The sequence below is a fragment of the Lithobates pipiens genome, unplaced genomic scaffold, assembly GCF_037356315.1.
Source record: "Lithobates pipiens isolate NorthernLeopardFrog02 unplaced genomic scaffold, aLitPip1_a1.2 Scaffold_23, whole genome shotgun sequence".
NCBI lineage: Eukaryota > Metazoa > Chordata > Amphibia > Anura > Ranidae > Lithobates > Lithobates pipiens.
In genome coordinates, this window is record NW_027507785.1 from 302,951,857 (window position 1) to 302,971,993 (window position 20,137).

General features: G+C 45.9%; 1 protein-coding gene across 1 annotated transcript in view; it reads right to left on the reverse strand.

Moving 5' to 3' along the window:
* MSH4 (mutS homolog 4) overlaps positions 1-20,137 on the reverse strand; it is an 86,776-nt gene that overhangs the window by 52,724 nt on the left and 13,915 nt on the right. Inside the window, exons 3-6 of the mRNA XM_077451096.1 lie at positions 12,029-12,201; positions 9,326-9,436; positions 5,607-5,722; positions 3,228-3,401 (exon numbers count right to left, since the gene is read on the reverse strand). Of these exons, the coding sequence (XP_077307222.1) occupies positions 3,228-3,401; positions 5,607-5,722; positions 9,326-9,436; positions 12,029-12,201 (574 nt within the window). The remainder of the gene's footprint in view (positions 1-3,227; positions 3,402-5,606; positions 5,723-9,325; positions 9,437-12,028; positions 12,202-20,137) is intronic.

Genomic DNA, 20,137 nt, shown 5'->3' on the forward strand with positions numbered 1-20,137 from the left:
AGTAATCTGGAAGTGATGTCATGACATCGCTTCTGGGTTACTAGATCCTTTGCTTTGTTCGGGTCTCCACACAGCTGACGGACATACCAGCTGGTCAGTCAGGCCTCCTGGTGGGCTGTTGAGCCACACTGATTTTATTACAAGAAAGCTGACCATTCACTCTAAAGAACGGTACCAGGCTGATGCCTGCAGCTGCATGCATCACCCTGGTACAACCCTTTGAAGCAATATTGGTAACAAGTTTGTGACCGATACTGATGCTTCAAACAAAGTGAATATCGGCCGCCGATAATCGTTCGACCCCTAGTTAAGACCCGTTAGGGGTTTTTCTTCTGTCTGTGTCCCATTTGGGAGATTTTCCTTCAAAAGGCAACTGGAAAATAGAGAATATTTCCTAAAAGCAAGTGAAAATACCCTTAGCCCTTGTACACACGGTCGGAGATTCCGTCGGAATGTGTCCGATCGGAGCGTTTTGTCAGATATTCCGACTGTGTGTGGTATGCATCGGACTGTTTCCGTCGGAATATCCGTCGGACCAAATTTTCCGACAAACTGCTCCGATCGAACATACTCCATAGTTTCATAGTTAGTAAGGTTGAATAAAGACACCAGTCCATCCAGTTCAACCTGAGTGTCTACAATTGTCCCTATCCCTGTACTCCGATCATGTGTAGAGAATTCCGATCGGACAAAGTGCCACGCATGCTCAGATCAAATTCCTACATCAAAGCTATTGGCTACTAGCCTGAACGTAGTCCCGTCGTAATGAAATTACATCATCACGTTCTGAAAGATCGGATTTTCCGTCAACTTTGTCCGACCGTGTGTATGCAACAGTTTCGGACAAGATCCGTCGGACAAAATCCGACGGATTTGGTTGTCGGAATGTCCGATCTCTGTGCGATGCGAGTTCAGCCATACAGATAGTATGGCTGAATTTGCATCGCACCCGCCCCAAACTCGCACAGGACCCTTTTTTTGGTCCGCAGCAGAATCGGATCGTATGGGTGTTCACACCATGCGATACGATTCCTGTCCGAGTTTGCAGATCGCACTGCGATATGCAAACTGATCTGGGGGTGTCATTAACGTTTCACTGACACTCCCAGCAGTTCGCATAGGGCAGTGTGAACTGCCGCCGGGAGGCATGCGATGCGGGAACCTGCCGCGGATTTGCGGCATTCCCGCATCGCTGCAGTGTGAACCCAGCCTTAAACAGGCCAAAAGGGGCAAAGAAAGCAGCTCAATGTCAGTGTTTACATACACTTAACTGCAAAATATAGTATTTGCTGCATTTAAGCTGCTTTGAGTTTTTACTGGTGCATGTGTGCTGTATGTGTGTGAACAGACTAAGTTTGGCCTTTAGCAGAAACAATTGCAAATTCAAAGGAAAGAAACCGATGAAATCAAACTGGACTGCAATAACCTGCGATGGAAATTACCACAATACATTTTTGGTTTGCTCAAAGTCTGAGGTGATTGCAGCCATGTTAGCACACTTGCAAACAAAAACAATTGAGCAGAAGAAGGGGGTACACCCCTAAAAGCTTGTCCTGAAAATCTGGATGTTAATGCAAATAAAAAAGTATCACGGACAGTATCACGGACAGTAATCAATTAACAGTTTTTGGTTTGTTCAAGAAAACACCCAGCAAAAGAGAAGTTTTGTGTAAATGCCTCTTTTCCATATCAAGCCTGTATGTGAATGCCTCACTCATTAGGTTTTTAAAACATCTGTTTGCTTAACCGGAAAATGTACCCATACCACCCCCCATTCCCGCAGTTTATGGTTGCTTCAGCACAGGGTTGGCAGTTTGGACTAGAGCTATAGAAGTGAATGGCTAGTAATGCACTGCAGGAAGCTTACAAAGGTGAGTAGCACCAAAGCAAGAACTGAGTCAATGCCATTTTTCACATTGCAGCCCTCCAAGTGAATAGAAACCTTCAAGATTTTGAAAGAAAAGATAAATAATAGTTCATTGCTTTGGTTCAGCAAAGCAATTGTAACGGATTACAAATACAGTGGGTATATGCCTGCCATGAAAACACAGCATTTCCCCGAAAGACAAGCTAGACAGGAACCTAGCATGATTTATGCCCCCGGGGGCCTAACTGCAACCTATATACTCCTGTATTAAACCAAGGGCAATTGGTAAACATTGTGCACCTACATGTCACATCACAAGAGAGGATTTATTTGTAGGCAGTAGTATCTGATGGGGCTATACCAATACAAATGGTGCGGTTTCTCTGTGCCTATTAAAAGTCTTATCAATGGCAATAGAAGGGATGGGGACCAAGGATGCTACCTTGCATAGGGTCCTATTCCTGCTAATTAAATTTTCTGCAGATTTTTGTCTTCAGATTTACCAAAACCATGTAATGCAAGGGCCTGCCTGATTGCATACAAATTTAAACTCTAATGCCGCGTACACACAATCGGAATTTCAGCCAGCAAAAGACCAAGGAGAGATTTTCATCAGAAAATGCGACCATATGTATGCTCCATCGGAATTTAGCTGGCCGAATTCCCGCCAGCAAAAATTTGATAGCATGTTCTCAATTTTCCCGATGGAAAAGCTTTCTATCGGAAATTCCGATCGTGTGTATGCAATTCCGACATGCAAAAACTCACGCATGCTCGGATTCAACTACGAGATGGAAGCTATTGGCTACTAGGTATTGAACTTCCTTTTTCTAGTCCCGTCATACGTGTTGTATGTCACCGCGTTCTTGTCGGTCGGAATTTGTTGTGACCGTGTGTAGGCAAGACAGTTTTAGCGGAATTCCAATGGGAAAACCATCAGAGCTTTTTCCGTCAAGAATTCCGATCGTGTGTACGCGGCATTAAGGTTTGACCTCGTACAATATGGTTTTGGTAAATCTGAAGACAAAAATCTGCAGAAAATCTAATAGTGCATATGGGGTCTTAAGCTGTACCTTCTCCTGTAATATGGCCTTGATTACAAACAGTTCCCAAGAAGCATTGTCCAACATCACCCTACTTATAGTTGGCCCTCTAGTGACCTTGTGTACCACTACTGATATATTAGGCTAGATAACAATCAAGCCATGGACAATAGGGTTGAAGTTTTGATTGTGTGTGACCACATATTAATTAAAGCCACCAAACCATTTTATAGTTAGACCAGCAAGATTGCAGAATGCATACAGACAGCAGTCAGCTCCACATAATGAAATCCTGCATATACAAGCCATTTTCAAACCTAGTATCTCTGTTATTCACCAGAAGTTCAAGGTTCTGTGCGGAAGCAGAATCGATCATAGCGGTCTGCTCACTTCCTTGGAATCGGAACCTGACAGATTTGGGAGCGTAGACTGAATTCTGGATGAATTCGATATATTTCAGCAAAGCAGCAACAGCAGCCAAGCAGTAATACCTAATCATAAAGAAATTACTTGTTTAGAGGTCTATTCAGCTATGCAATGCAAAATGATTGGATCTACTGTGTAAGCTTACTGTTACATTAAACAAAGTTGTCATATCTGTATCAGCCTAGAACTAATGTTTCACATGTGATGACACCTTATATAACCCTGTGTTCTCCTCTGCAGTAAGCCACAAGTAGATATTCTCCAGCACACCATGGATCAACAAAGAGTCTAAACAGATTATTTATTGCATGATCACGTCACAAGAAAAGTGCAATGTTTCGGAGTCACATATGATCACATGCCCGACGAAGGTGTCCTGCGTGACTCTGAAACATTGCACTTTTCTTGTAATGAGATTAAGCAATACATATTCAGTTTGGACGCTACTTTGTTGATCCATGGTGTGTTGGCAAATATCTACTTTGTGACTTTTTGAACCAGTCTCCAGCTGGTTTTTGCTGCAGCACCCAAACTTTTAGCGCTCTTCCAGGAACGTGTGCGATGGGACTATGGAGTACTTCTTCTGCAGTAGGAACACCAGTAATGACCCCTCTTGTCCTTTCTATTCAGCACAGCTGGACACCACTGATGAGCCCTCCTCCACATTCTAATCTCTACAGCTGAGTACCGGTGATGAACCCCGATCCCTGTACTGATGATATATAAAGATAATGACTAGTGCTCTGCTTTAAACGTAAATATAAATATAGATGGGTATATGTATTTATTACTCTCATCCCTGTACCGTTCACTGTAGCTAAAGACTGCCATAGACGGTTCGAATCTCGGCCCACTCAGCAGAGACCAGCCGAGATTTGAATCATGTATGGGCAGGCTGAATGTACCCAAGGTGATCGACTGATCAACTTGGGCACACCCAGCCTGCTGCATTTTACATGCGATCATTGCCATTGACTATTATAGCCGCTAGCATTATTCACTGTATTCTCCCGGCGGGAGAACACAATGGCTCAAGGGGAGGGATTCCCCTGTCACTACAGTCAGAATCAAGCGATTTTCTTTCCAGAAATGTATGCTTTTTTTTTAGCAATTTTCAGGTTTGAGCGCTGTCACATTTTGAATGACGGGCGGCAAGTGGTTAAAGTGTTACTAAACCCAGGACCCTTCATTCACTATATCTGGTCTCCCACAGTACACAGAACATGAAAATGCAATTATTTTAGTAAATATAAACTGCTAAATACCTTTTCACGTCAGCAGTATATAGCAGTCTTTGTCTGGTTAAAGCTTGTAGGCGGAGTTTTCATTCTCCTCTGACTGTCCTGAGGCTGCATGACCTCTGACCCTCTGCCTGGACAGTGCTGATTGGCCTTGTGCTGATCACTCTCCCAAAAAAAAAAAATCCTGCCAGTAACACACTTCCTCTCCTGTGGTGGCAATGCTCCCTCACTGTGCTGTATCAAAATAACAGAAAGAGGATAGGACTATAGGGCCCCGCCCCTCTGTTACTCTCCATAGCATAGATGGGGTAGTGCTGTAGTTATATTTAGGTGATGGGGAGCTGTCAGTAAAGCAGACCTGACATTTTCATGGAAAATTTGTTTTAACCACTTCAGCCCCGGAAGAATTTACCCTCTTCCTGACAAGAGCACTTTTTAGCGATTCGGCACTGCATCGATTTAACTGACAATTGCGCGGTCGTGCGACGTTACCCAAACAAAACTGACGTCCTCTTTTTCCCACAAATAGAGCTTTCTTTTGGTCAACCCTGCGGTTTTTATTTTTTGCGCTATAAACAAAAAAAGAGCGACAATCTTGAAAAAAACAAACGCATTTTTTACTTTTTGCTATAATAAATATCCCCCAAAAATGCACCCTCTCAAAAAAAAAAAAAAAAATTCTCTAGCAACACCAAACTGAGCATGTGCAGAGTGCCCCAAGGCTCTGTTCTATCAGAAGATAGATTGTGGACGGTAAAAGAAGGGGAGGATCAGAGAAAACAGAATCAAACAGCCTTTCTACACAATGCAAAAGAATTACCCCTTAGGTTTCACAGTGAATATAACAAGCATGCTTTACTGCATATACAGACTGATTTTACTGTTGTGGGTTTAGTAACACTTTACTGACAGGTGGAATCTGGTTATTAAGAGTTACTGTACATTGCGCATGTCTGCATTATAGGGGCAAAGGTTTAATCAGTTGAAACAAATGTAATATGAGGTTTACTGTGATATATTTCAACATACTTAGTTTTAACTTCCATCAGTACTGTACTAAATTCGGGGGCACACAGCTGTTCAATGTATTCCAAACCTTTTGTCTCATTGAAATATTTCCTCTGAACAGTAGTAAAAGATACGCCCTAAAAGCCAATAAATATATATATTATTAAAGCTAAAACAAGAAAACAGTTTATACAACCAGTATACACAATAGGTTATACACAGTACCTTTGACGTACTGTACTGCATTTCTATGGAAATCTACAATACTACCAGCATGTCTTTGGAGGAACAATGTGTTTAGGCAGCAAGTAATGGATGGGGTAGAGTTTGGCATTGGGCGGTGATGATTCCACATTGAAGTTTTCAGGGTCCAATAAGTTAAAGTGAGTGTAAACCTCTCAAATGAACACTGACTATCATTCTAGTGTGTACTTGCCTCAATTCAATGCACCTGTAGTACGATTTCTGTCTCCCCTCTGTGTTTGGGCTGAGTGGACACAGACAAAAGCCCGCTCTCCTCTATGGGCGGTCGGATGGAAATGGAACCGCCTGTCCGTTTGCACCCGGCTGCCATCTGATCCCCATCCATCTGTTTTTATCGGATAGGATTGGGTGTCGGCCGTTTGCACCCGCCGCTTCATAGAGGAGACTGGAGGGTCCGATCAGGTCCGCCTGAAAAACTGACAGGCAGACCCAATAGGTCCGCTAGTGTGAAAGGGCTCTTAGGCCTGATTCCCACCTATGCATTTTTTGTTCTTTTTGCTTTTTGCAGATTTGCACTACAGAACTTGTTCCATAGGAAACCATGTTAAATGGACTGCAGTGCAAATCTGAAAAATGCAAAAAGCACTAAAAATGCATAAGCGTGAATCCAGCCTTAGCCCTTGTACAAACGGTCTGAGATTCCGACAACCAAATCCGACGGATTCTGTCCGACGGATCTTGTCCGAAACTGTTGCATACACACGGTCGGATGAAGTTGTCGGAAAATCCGATCGTTCAGAACGTGATGGCGTTATTTCGTTACGACGGGACTACGTTCAGGCTAGTAGCCAATAGCTTTGGTGTAGGAATTTGATCTGAGCATGCGTGGCACTTTGTCTGATCGGAATTCTCTACACATGATTGGAGTATGTCCGATCGGACCAGTTTGTCGGAAAATATTTCCAGCAAGTTGGAAAATTTGGTCCGACGGATATTCCGACGGAAACAGTCCGATGCAGACCACACACAGTCGGAATATCCGACAAACCGCTCCGATCAGACACATTCCGACGGATTCTCCGACCGTGTGTACGAGGGCTAAGGGGTTATCTCAGGGTTAGGCTTAAGGTTAGGACTTCATTGATTAAGTGTTAGGTTCTGTTTAGGGGCTAGAGGTTAATGGTACATTTTAAGAGTTAGTTTAAGGGTGGAGTGAAGTGTTAAGTTTTAGGGTTAGCTTAAACTATATGTAACACGATTTTTTATTTTAATTTTAGTCAAGTAAAGAGTAGGGAATAGTTAAAACTATTGTTTTTTTTCATGGTCTGTCTCTCAATGTGGGAGAATTACCTTTTATTCCTGTCCTGCAGAAAAGACAAGAAGAAAGAGGAAATCTCTCTAAAATAAGGGAAATAAATTCATAGGCAGTTTTCCTCCTATTCCAGTTCCAGTGACAACTCAAAATGTAAGATTTCTCCTTCCTTTAGTCCTGGTAAAATTAGTCACCAATACTGTACATATAGAGAGGGAGAGTCTACCCAGCAAGGACACAAACAGCAATAAAACCCGACAGAGGTTCTAACCTTTCCTCTATTCTATCCAAAACTTAAATGTAAGTTTTGACTTTGGATACACTTGGGCTGAATTCACACATCCGCACTTCTTTAACGTGCATGTGCTAATGCAAAGCAATGATGTGCCTGGGCACCTTAAAATGTTAAGGAGAAGATAGAAGTAGTAATATTAAGCCGCGTACACACGGGCGGACTGTCTGGCCAACTAAGTCCGTCAGACAATCCGACGGACAGTCCGTCCTACTTTCGAATGAACGGACTTGACCACACACGATGAACAAACAGTCCGTTGAAAGCTTGCGCGATGACGTGTACAGCACGTACGACGGGACTAGAAATAGGAAGTCCAATACACTGCAATGCAACCTTCCGCCGTGTAAATCCTTTCTGAGCATGCGCCATACTTAGTCCGTCCAACTAGCCTACTCACGAGCGGACTGTCCGCTGAAACCAAAGTTGGACGGACAATATTACGGAAATTCCGAAATACTTAGTCCGCCAGACTGCACGCTGAAAAAGTCCGCTGAAGCCCACACACGAGCGGACTGTCCGCTGAAATGTGTTTCAGCGGACTAAGTTGGACAGACAGTCCGCCCGTGTGTACGCGGCTTTAGGGTTTAAGTTATGTTTTAGGGTCCACACGAGGGGAGAATTAAATTCTACGTTTAGTAAAAAATAAAAAATAAATTTTATACTGCAAAAGGAATGTAACTTAAGATCCATACACACTATCAGTTTTTCTGCTGAGTTCTTCCTTCAGATTTACCAAAACCATATGAGGTCAAACCTTAGGAGTTTCAATTTGTATGCAATCAGGCAGGCCCTTGCACTACATGGTTTTGGTAAACCTGAAGGAAAAATTCAGCAGAAAAACTGATAGTGTGTATGGGGCTTTACAGTCAATGAGAAGTGGCCTTTGAACTGCTGACTGAGGTTTTAGTTTAAATCATTATTCCTCTAATCCCCCCTATTCCTGCAGTGATAATCTTCCAGTACAGCAGGAGTCAATACAAGCCAAGGGACATGTCACATGCAGTCGTCATTACTGCCGATTATGCCCTTTCCACATCCCTCCACCATTTATAGAAGCTGTACTAAAGCTTCCATGAAGTGGGCTGGGTCTTGGCAGGAGTTATACGAATATCAAAATGCCTTGATGGTTGGATGGCAGTCTGGAGAAGTGGTCATTCCTAGGCAGGCTGTATTTGCAAGCAGACTACCCTAGGCAACTCCAATGTGTGATGATGAGCATCCATGGATGAAATAACTTAAAGGATAAGTTCACCTTTTCACAAAAAATAATAAATGCACATTTTTTTTTGCAGGAAAAAAAATGTTTGTTTATTAATTTTTGTTGCAGGAGTCTGGAAAGCATTTCACCAGCGATCCGCAGATCGCTAATGCCACGCAGGTCTGTCAATGCTTGCTCGTAGCTCATAAGAGGAAGATGATACGTTCTGACAGGAAGACTCAATGAACAACCACAGAGCTTACAGTGCCGTGGTAGTTCATTGAAAACTACAATCCGACAGTCCCAAAAGGCTGCAGGAGCTTGTCATTTTCCATTCACAGAGGACTGTGAATGAGTGACGTGGCTGAGTGGGTGGAGTGTCTTTTTTGAATTGTGGCAGCAGGCACAGGAAGAAGATCCTGGTCTGCTGTCACAGCGGGGATCAGGGAGGGGCAAGGGGGCCAGTGCATTCATAACATGTTACACCCTGCATATGGGTGTAACATGTAATATGTTATCAAAAGTGAACATATCCTTTCTATCCAATTAATGAAAGAAGCAGGCCAGAAGAAGCTCACAGTGTGCAGTCAAATCAGAATAAGTGATTTCAGTACAGGAGGGGAGGGTGTACAAATGTGCAAGGCTGAAGGGAACGCTGGAAGTCAGTTTGATGATTCAGCAAATGCAGATGCAGAACTGATGGTGTTGTACAAACACCTAAAAATAGGTACCTTAAAGTTTTCAGTGATCAGACGGGACAGTTCTGTTGTTTTACCACCTTCACAGGCCGTGTTTGACATCAATATCTCTTTCGGTGCTAGAATCTGAAGCTTTGTTATAACCTAGAATATAATAAAGCATTAAAGAGGAGCTACAGTCTGCCAATATAATGTTAAATAAATACACCTTTTGGATGCATCGCTTTCAATACTATGAATATTGTTCAGCATTTTCATGTAGTCTCTACATGCAAAATATCTATATGAATTGTTCCTCGGGAAAGCTTGGTGGCAGCCATGTCCTCTTTGGGCATTTGAAGCCACTGTCTGTTCTCGTCCTGTATTTTGTGCTACTGACTACTCACAGGGCTAGACCAGCTACTTGCACGACAATCCACCCCCCCCCCCCCCCCTCCAGTTTTTTTCTTTTTAAATCAGTAGAAAATATTAAAACAAAAAAACATGAAACTGCTAAATTTCTCCAGCTAATATCATCCAATTCTGCAGCACACAGCGGTATGTGGAACGTTGCCGTAGTGTGTGGGGAACATCAGTGGCAGTGGCAAGCAGGCCTGGATAAAAAAATAGGCCATGGCATTTTAGACTGAGCAGCCCATTTTCTTTTTAATTACAACTAATGACATCTACTAGTTTATCAATGTCTTTCAGTTATGTTTATTCTGCTTCACTCCATTGGTGTCAGTAGTTATTTCTTTTTAGTATTTTTTTTTTATTATTTACTTTTTTTTTTACAATTTTATATTTTTTTTTTTCTAGGACCCCCGTTGGGAGGTTTTGTAAAATGTCAGGGGTCTAAACAGACCTCTGATGTTTCACCCCTGAGACAGAGAAAGAATATTGAGGATACAGCCTTCAATCTCCATCTCTGGAGTCTTAGCAGCACAGAATGAATGGATAGGAATAGCTCTATACAGAGCTTCCCATTCATTCATAAACTGAGGCTTAGGAAACACAGTTTCCTATACCCCAGTTATGAATGAGAAAAAAACAAAAAATAGAGTCAATGATCAGTGTGGATCACTGACTCTGACATTTCAGACAAGGGGGGGGGGGGGGGGGGGGGCGGTAAATGACAAGTTTACCGGCCCCCTTCCCTGCTCTCCATCCTGACAGATCCCCCGCAGAAGCTGTCGATAGAGGAGAGGAGGGAAGCCAGCAGGGCTGCAGGGGGGACAATGGAGCCAAGTGAAGAAACAGTGGGTCCGGGAGAGAGGAAACAGCGGGGCCAGGAGATAGGAAACAATGGTGCTGGCAGAGATCAAAGTGGGGTCGGGAGAGAGGAAACAATGGGGTCGGGAGTGAAGGAAACGACGGGGGCGGGAGTGAAGGAAACGACGGGGGCGGGAGTGAAGGAAACGACGGGGTCAGGAGTGAAGGAAACGAGGGGGTCGGGAGTGAAGGAAACGAGGGGGTCGGGAGTGAAGGAAACGACGGGGTCGGGAGTGAAGGAAACTACGGGGTCGGGAGTGAAGGAAACAATGGGGTCGGGAGAGAGAAAACAGTGGGGCCGAGAGCGAGGAAACAACTGGGCTGGGAGATCAAAGTGGGGTCGGGAGAGAGGAAACAACAGGGCCAGGAGACATCAAAGAAGGGCCCGGAGAGATGAAACATAGAGGCTGGAAGATCACAGCCGGACAGCAAGACCTGGACAGGAGGGGCGGCATTTAGACAAACCGATCTCCTCCATTTTCCACCTGCAGAAAGCTGAATGCCTGCGGAAGGGAGAGGAGGATAATAAGGCATACAGCAGCTGCAGGGGTTTCTGTACATGCTTCTGTCTTGCTAGAACATGCCATGGCTGCGCCCCAGTGCACTCTAGATGGCCGCCTAGTGGTAGCGCCAGCCCTGGCAACCCAGCATGTAAATCCTGATTTCACGCATGTGCAGTAACAACATTGCACAGTGCAAAGTATGTCATAAGCCGAGGAGTCTATGGGACCTGAATGGTGATGTAACTTGCCTAGGTGGCGGCAAGCAGAGTTGGCTATAAAATGAAAAAAAAAGAAAAAAGAAAAAAAAAGTTATTTGTGGGAAAAAAAATACAATATCCAAACATTACAAAACGTTGGATAAGAATGCAGATGAAAGAAACTTTAAAAAGAAAGTGAAGATCTGCTTTAGGCCAGGCCAAATATGCATGGTTTTAATAACTGTATTTTCAGTTTAACATTCTTGCTAGAAGACAAACATGCAGCAGAACTGATGGTCAGCAATTGTTTTTACGAACTGATCGCGATATAAATTATCCTCGTACACAACATATATAGGACGCACATATATTGTTTCTCATTTGACTTTGGAATCCCTTAGCCCAGGTTCACAATAGTGTGAACACAGACATCGCATGTGATTTGCACCCGCACTGCAGGTGCCGATCGCATTCGATGTCTGTGCAATGCGAGATGCCTGAACTCGCATTGGATTTGCACGAAAATAGTGCAGGGACTTTTTAGGTCCCGCACTGGAATCGGATCGCATGGGTGTTGTCACCTATGTGATCCGATTCCTATGCAAGTTCGCACTGTGAACCGATCTGGGGGTGTCATTAACACTGTATTGACACCCGCAGTGGTTCGCAGAGGGCAGTGAGAACTGCCTGCGGGAGAGATGCGATGCGGGAACCGGCGCTGTAATCGTGCTGGATTCCGCATCGCACAAGTGTGAACCCAGGCTAAATGTTAAATGTACTGTTACCTTGACATATGTGGAACTGTCTGCAAACTGAGATAAGACAACATCGGGGTTTTTCAGATCCAAACTAGCCATTCCTATTTCTCCACTGGCGAGTCCTCTTCCTTCTGCTACCGCTACAATGACAGAGGCTGTAGACTGAGCCGTAGACTGAGCAGATGTAGATGATGTTGTCACTGGAGTACAGAGATTAGTATAAAAGAAATAATCTAGTGATTCAAACACAGTGCTAAGTCAGCAAACCCAGATAACGTGCAATATACCAAACAGCTCCTCCCCCTTCCCCGCCATATACAGTATATTCCCAAGTAAAAAGTAAAAGTGAATGTGATGCGCCGCCGTAATTGTAACAAATACATTACACTATAATACCGAAAGTATTGGGACGCCTGCCTTTACAGGCACATGAACTTTAACCACTTCAGCCCCGGACCATTTGGCTGGCCAAAGACCAGAGCACTTTTTGCAATTCGGCATTGCGTCGCTTTGACAATTGCGCACTCACGCAGTGCAGGGAAGATAACAGATCGTCGACAGATCGATGATCTGTCACTTCTCCCCTCAGAGAACTGGAAATTGTGTTTTTACATACACAGTTCCGTGTTCTCCGTTTCTCAGCGGCGATCCCAGGAGCCTGGCGGCGATCAAGACCACCGGGCACTAGCATCAGCTTGAGGGTCAAGCGTGCGCGCCCCCTAGTGGCCATAGGGTGAAGCGCCATTACATAACGTCATCTCGCCCAGCCGTGCCATTCTGCCACAGTACAAGTGCGGCGGCTGGTTGGCAAGTGGTTAATGGCATCCCAATCTTAGGCCGTATTGAGTTGGCCCACCCTTTGCAGCTTAGGTCTGGTCTGATGAAACAAATATTGAACTCTTTGGCCTGAATGGCAAGCATCATGTCTGGAGGAAACCAGGCACCGCTCATCAAATGGCCAATACCATCCCTACAGTGAAGCATGGTGGTGGCAGCATCAAGCTGTGGGGATGTTTTTCAGTGGCAGGAACTGGGAGAATAGTCAGGATTGAGGGAAAGATGAATGCAGCAATGTACAGAGACATCCTTGATGAAAACCTGCTCCAGAGTGCTCCTGACCTCAGACTGGGGCGAAGGTTCATCTTCCAACAGAACAACGACCCTAAGCACACAACCAAGATAACAAAGGAGTGGCTACAGTACAACTCTGTGAATGTCTGTGTTGCATTTGTTAAAAAATAAGATTTTTTTTTATATTAATCAGACATAACATTACATGGGACAGTTTGTTTAGTAGTTGGTCATGGAAACAGAAATCAGATTACTGTGAGGTTTAGCTTGAGTGACTACTTCTCAAACAAATGCTGTTGGATACAATGGGAATGTAGATACCATTGCTATGGTAAATAACCTGACATATGAAGGGACTTAATCATGTGTTAGAACCAAGGAGAGTCTGTAAGACCAAGGGAAGCCTCTCATAATGCATTATTAACACCAAAAGACTCATCTGTAACCAGCGAAGAAGAAGGTACCTTATCTCCAAAAGAAGCCTGAGTCAACGGAGATCACGAACCTGAGTTAAGTAACTTTTAACCAGTTGCCGACCGCCACACGACGATGTACGTCGACAGAATGGCACGGGCAGGCATATGGGCGTACATGTACGTCCCTGCCTTTAGTATTTAAATGAATAAGGATGTGTATCTATCACAGGGTGGTGTCTGTGGATACACTAAAAAAATTCAACAAAATGCCACGTCCTGGTTATCACTTTGTAAATATAGACATTGACAGGAAATGGGGGATTAGGGAGAAAAAAATAAAAGATATATGGATGAAAGAACCTTCACATAAAAGACCTCAAGAGAAAAAATGTGGGTTCAGTTGGACTTTTTAGGCATAAAAGAAGTTGTAAACACAACCAATATATTCAAGAGAACTTATCTCTATTTATTATCAAAACAGAGAACCAAAGATAAAAAAATTTACAAACACAAAGACATTTTTTCCTCCTTATACATACACATTTAAGACCTAATTGATATCCTATCAGAGGTAATATAGTCCACTCAAAATTTCCAAAAAGGAAAAACAAAATACATATTTATATAGATATAAAGTAGAGGATATCAACCATACAGTCAGAAATTACATATGTTCTGGTGCTCTACATGTTTCGCGTCTAATAGATAACGCATCTTCAGGAGCTGATAAAAGTGTTATTTCTTCATAAGGTATGTCCCAAACAGGGAACCCAAGCCAACGAGGAAGGCAGAGAAGTTGACAAAAATTCAAACACCCATTTTTCCAAAAACAAAAGGAAAAAAGGGGGGAGGGTATAGATTGGATGGTAAATGAAAATATAGGTTTACAATTGGTGGGATCACTTCAACATTGTGTTGAGCCCTAGAGCTTCAAACATACAGTTTTAGTAGGTGTTCATCATATGTAGGTAGTCAGGAGGTAAGTGGTGATAAATATTCTGGGTATCCCCTGAGCTTTAAGTGTAGTGATCCCCTCCAAAAAAAATGGCGAGCCAGATTCCCGCTGGGTAGAGAGGGAAGACAAAAGGGGCAACCAAAAAGGCAGACTCTACAGCCCGTTCGCCCCTATAGTGTTTGTTATTTGTGAAAGTTATGACACTCCCAGCAGTTCGCATAGGGCAGTGTGATGCGGGAACCCGCCGCGGATTTGTGGCGTTCCCGCATCGCTCCAGTGTGAACCCAGCCTAATAAGCAATCGTTTTTCTGATCGCTGTATTAGTGTCACAGGTGACGCTAGTTAGGCAGGTAGGTATTTAGGTTCGCCGCAGCTTTTTTTTTTTTTTCAAATATAAATCTTTATTATTATTCTCCCAAAACCTGGGGTGGGAACCCCGCGATACAGACAGTGGAACAGTTATCAACAAAAAGCAAGACCGAACAAATGCAGGTCAAATCACATATGCAAGGTAAGTACTTTGCAGAGTACAGCATAACTGTCATTAACAATCTCCTGTGTCACATGTACCCACAAGCAGGGCGGTCATATCGCGTGAAGGAGAGAAAACTCTCTGCTTGGAGAATGAGATTCCGGGGCCCACCCCCCCCCCCCACCTCCACCCCCTCCCAAAGGTGGGTGGGCGTGGGCCCACAAAGAGGACATATTGGGAAGTACCATGAGGGGGAAGAAGACAAGTGGGGGGGAGAAGGAGGGTTGGGAGGGGGAAGACAAAGAAGGAAAAGGATAGCAAAGTACAGACGAGAGGAGAGAAAGGAACAGACAGGGGGGGATGAGGCTGAGGTACGGCGGTGGAAATCAATCATAAAACAGAAGATTGACAGAGGGCACATGGGCAAAGAAAGATCCTAACGGGGGGGGGTCCCGTCATCGCCCCAGCAGTCGCTGACCCTCTGCTGAGTAGATGAAGGCATTCCAGATGTCCCAAGTCTGTTTGTGGGTTTCCTGCTTATGCTGTGAGGTGAGGACCAAGTCCTCCATTTTCTTTACCTCCTCCACCTTCCGCAGCCAATGTACCACTGTTGGGGGAGCCCGTTGCTTCCATCGCAAGGGGACGCAGGCTTTAGCTGCGTTGAGCAAATGTCGCAATAGCGACTTTTTGTAGATGTTAGCAGAGATTGTGGAATGGTGCAGGAGGAAGAAAGCCGCGTCATCAGGTATAATGTATTCCGTGAATTGCTGGGAGATGCGACGGACCTCCCCCCAAAACTCCCTCAACCTAGGGCAGGACCAGAAAACATGGAGCAGCGTTCCCTCCTCCTCGTCACAGCGCCAGCACCGATTCGAGGCCGAGGGAAAGCACCGCTGCAGCCTGACCGGGGTTAAATACCAGCGTGTAAGCAGCTTGAAATTTGTTTCCTGTGTCTTCGTGCATCGCGAAGACTTTAGGGCAAATGAAATAATACGCTGCGTCTGCGTTGGTGTGAATTTACATGATAAGTCCTTCTCCCAGTTGGCGAGGCACGGCAAGTGAGGCTGTTCTTTCGGTGTATTAAGCAAAGAATAGGTGTGAGACAGAACGTGGGTCAGAGGGCCTTCGTCCGCGCACATGACCTCGAACGTCGTTGGTTGTCGGGCAAAGTCCTGGGGTGCGGGAAGTGAATGCAGGAAATGGTGCAGTTGCAGTGCCTTCCAGAAAGGTAGACAAAAGGGCCCCGCGGGGTCGGTCAGTCTCGATAGGGGTGGCCACCGTCCGTCCTCCACGAACCCGCCCGCACAGTCAAGTCCACCCTCCCCGAGGGTAGGGTAAGCCGTGGGCCGCAGACCTGGTAGAAATTTTGGATTGCCCAAGATGGGAAACAGTGGGGAACGCCCCGACGTCAGGGACGTCTGAATAGCAACCCGGTGGCCGTGTCTCAAAGTAACCCCCAGTAACGGATGCAGTTTCAGGTCATGTGGGAGGTCGTCATAACACCACAGCGCTCCCTTCAGCGGTATTTGGGATTGGGCTTGCTCAACCTTCGTCCACAGTTTGGTAGACCCATTGCGTCTCCAGTCCAGAATGCGCCCCAAATGTGAGGCCAGGTAGTATCGGCGGATGTCGGGCAGTGCCAGACCCCCGCAATGTTTGGGGAGCGTCAGTTGCGATCGCCGTAATCTGGGTTTTTTGTGGGCCCACACAAACCTGGTAAAAAGGGCTTGGATTTGCTTAAAGAAGGAGGGCGGAATCTGAACGGGTAATGCTTGAAAAAGGTAGATGAACTTGGGAAGTATGCTCATTTTGATAAGGTTGCATCTACCAAACCAGGAGTGAAATCCCGAATGCCATTTCTCTAGCAATTCTCGGGTCTTCGTCAAAAGGGGTGGGAAATTGAGGTCAAATGTACGGTTCAGATCAGGAGGTAGTCGTGTGCCCAGATACGGTAGAGCCGTGTCAGTCCATTGGAAACCAAAGTTGTCCCGCAAATCACGTTGCGTTTGGGGAGAGGTTGCTACACACATAGCCGTTGACTTCGAGAAGTTTATTTTAAGATGGGACAATGCGCCATATATCTTAAATTCTCGGAGCAGGTTCGGCAGAGAGATTCTGGGGTTGGTCAGGGAGAAGAGAAGGTCGTCAGCGTACGCCGATATCTTGTAGCCAACATCCCCGACCACAAGGCCCGAGACGTCCGGGTTCAACCTGACAGTGTTTAGAAATGGTTCTAGGGAAATGGCAAAAAGAAGGGGGGATAGCGGGCATCCCTGCCTTGTTCCGTTCCCGATAGAAAATGCCCCCGAGAGGACCCCGTTAGCTTTTACTTGAGCTGAGGGGTTAGAGTACAGGCTGCCTATCCAACGTAGCATCTTGTTACCCAGGCCCAGGTGACGGAGGACAGAGAACATATACTCCCAGCTCACTCTATCAAATGCCTTCTCGGCATCGGTACTCACAAAGACACATGGTGTCTTAGTAGTGTGCGCTACCCGAAGTAGATTGAGTACCTTGATGGTATTGTCTCTGGCCTCCCTATAAGGTATGAACCCCACCTGGTCCAAGTGTATCACGTCTTGCATGTGTTGTGTCAGTCTCCTGGCTAAGATCTTTGAGAAGATCTTCAAATCCAGGTTCAGTAGGGAGATGGGCCTATAACTGCCACATTGGTTCGGGTCCTTCCCCTCCTTCTGGATTACCGCAATATGGGCCCTAAGAGTGTCCCTTTGGAAAACAGTCCCCGAACCCAAAGCATTAAAGAGTGTCACCATACGTGGGCCCAAAATAGGGAACAGGGACTTGTAGTACTGAGCGGTAAAGCCGTCCGGTCCCGGGGCTTTGCCAATCTTCAAGGAGTCAACCGCTTCCTGTACTTCGGTCAAAGTTATGGGTTCCTCCAGGGAGGCGCTCGTCTCCGAAGAGAGTGTCGGCATTTGCGAGTCAACAACGTATTTAGTTATAGCTAGCTGGGTGAGGGTGGGGCTCGGTAGGTTATACAAGCCAGAATAGAATTCGGCGAATACGTCCGAGATGTGTGTCGGAGCAGTGGCCACCGACCCATCCGGTCGTGTTATCTGTGGGATGTAGGACGCCGCCTTAACCTCTCTAACCGACTGGGCCAACCTCCTCCCACACTTATCCCCCATTTCGTATGACAACCTGCGGCAAAACTGCAGGGCTGCCTTCGCCCTGAACTGAAGCAGGTCCGCTATTTGGGACCGGAGAGTCTTCAGCTCGGACTCCACGGCCTGTGTGGGGGCATGTTTATGTTGAGCTTCCACCAAAGACAGTTTGTCGAGTAAAGTGGTCAAAATTGCATTCCGATCCCTTTTAATCCTTGCCCCATGTTTTATGAGAATGCCTCGTATAACGGGCTTATGAGCCTCCCACAGCACCCCGGGGTCACAGTCCCCGATTTCGTTCTCTCTGAAATATAGGGCCAGTTGTTTGGACACGTCTGACAACACTTCTGGCATCTGAAGGAGGCTCTCATTCAGGCGCCAGAATAAGGATCTGGGTGAGGGTCGGTCGGTGAGAGTATACGTCAGGTGGATTGGAGCATGGTCCGACCAGGTTATCTGGCCTATATTTGTGGTGTGCACTAGGTGTAATTGGTCATGGGGGATTAGAAAAAGGTCTATCCTTGAGTACAACTTGTGGGGGGCCGAATAAAAGGTATAATCCCTTTCACCAGAATGCTGTAGACGCCACACGTCGCGCAGTTGTGCTTCGTGGAGCATATGTGCCACTCGTTTCCCACAAGCCGAAGATATGGATGAGGTGCCCGATGAAGTATCTGAGGCGGGTAACAATGGGACATTAAAATCGCCGCCCAGCAAAACCTGTCCCTCTCTAAATGCCAGCAACTTGCTCAGCGCCTGGCTGAGAAACCTATCTTGGCGGTCGTTAGGGGCGTACAACGTAGCCAGCGTAAAACGCACCCCACATATCTGCCCCTTGAGGAACAGGTAGCGTCCCTCAGGGTCGGCCAAACTGTCCGTTAGCTGCCACGACAATCTACCTGAGAGCAATATCGAGACCCCCCGAGTCTTGGACGCATGGTATGTGGAATGATATGCCCGGGGGAAGGATCTGTTCTGTAGGAATGGCAATTTGGCACTCTTGAAGTGTGTCTCCTGGATGAAGGCCACATCCGAGCGAAATTTTTTAAGATCGTGAAGTAGCATACGCCTCTTCTCGGGCGTGTTGAGGCCTCTAGCATTGAGAGAGGTCACCTTGATGGAATCCACCACCATGTCTCAGGGAAGAGATTGAGGGAGAAGGAAGAGATAGCGAACAGAGGGGGGGGGGTGATGGGACTCTCTGTTACCGGGAGAGAGGAGCGGGGGGTAGGAGGGGGGGAAGGGTGTAAAAGAAAAAGAAAGGAAAGAAATGAAATAATGGGGGGGTGGGAGGAGGTCCCGACCAGTCGGAGATATCCCCACACCCCACAGCCCCGTATAGGGGTAGCTAATTAACCAAGCTTTTAACACTTGAAACGCGCGTGACCTAAACTGGTCGCGCACTGATCTAGGTGGAGAGTGGGTGGACAGAGCCTGGGAACCAAAGCCCCGGCCACCAACCCCCACCGGCAACATCCAAATATAGGTGGTCCTGGAAGCAGGATATCAAACGCACCATTAGTAACTTAATCAAGCGAAAACAGTCAAGAAAACCATAAGGAAGGTTAAAACATGTAAACAGAGTGACATAACTAAACATCAAATAACAGAAAGGATTCCAATAGCGCAGCAGAGAACGCAGCGGCGTTCCATCTCCCCAGCAACGACTCCAACCACATTATCAAGGTGTCTACTGTGGCCACCGAGAAGTAAAAGAGACCTCCACCAGGCCCTTGGGCTCCAACCCGACCCCCGAGGACTTCTGCTGGCCCACCCCCCCCCCATCACGAGTCACGGTCACTTGTACGGGCCAACAGGGGTCCAGGTCCATAATGCATGGGGGCGTTCCAAAAAAAAAAAAAAAAAAAAAAAAAAAAAAAAGGGGGGGAGGGAAGGGCTCTCCATAGTAGCGTATACATCTCTGGGTCTGTGAGGTAAAGGGTCCCGGAGAGGGCAGACACCCCCCAAGCAGGAGTCCCAGGTAGACTATGTTGGCTCAAAAAACTGGAGCCCCCTCCCGGTTGTACATCTGAGCGGATGGTAATGTCCGACCAATAGCCCGCTAATAATAAAAAAGGGGGTATAGAGAGTACAGCA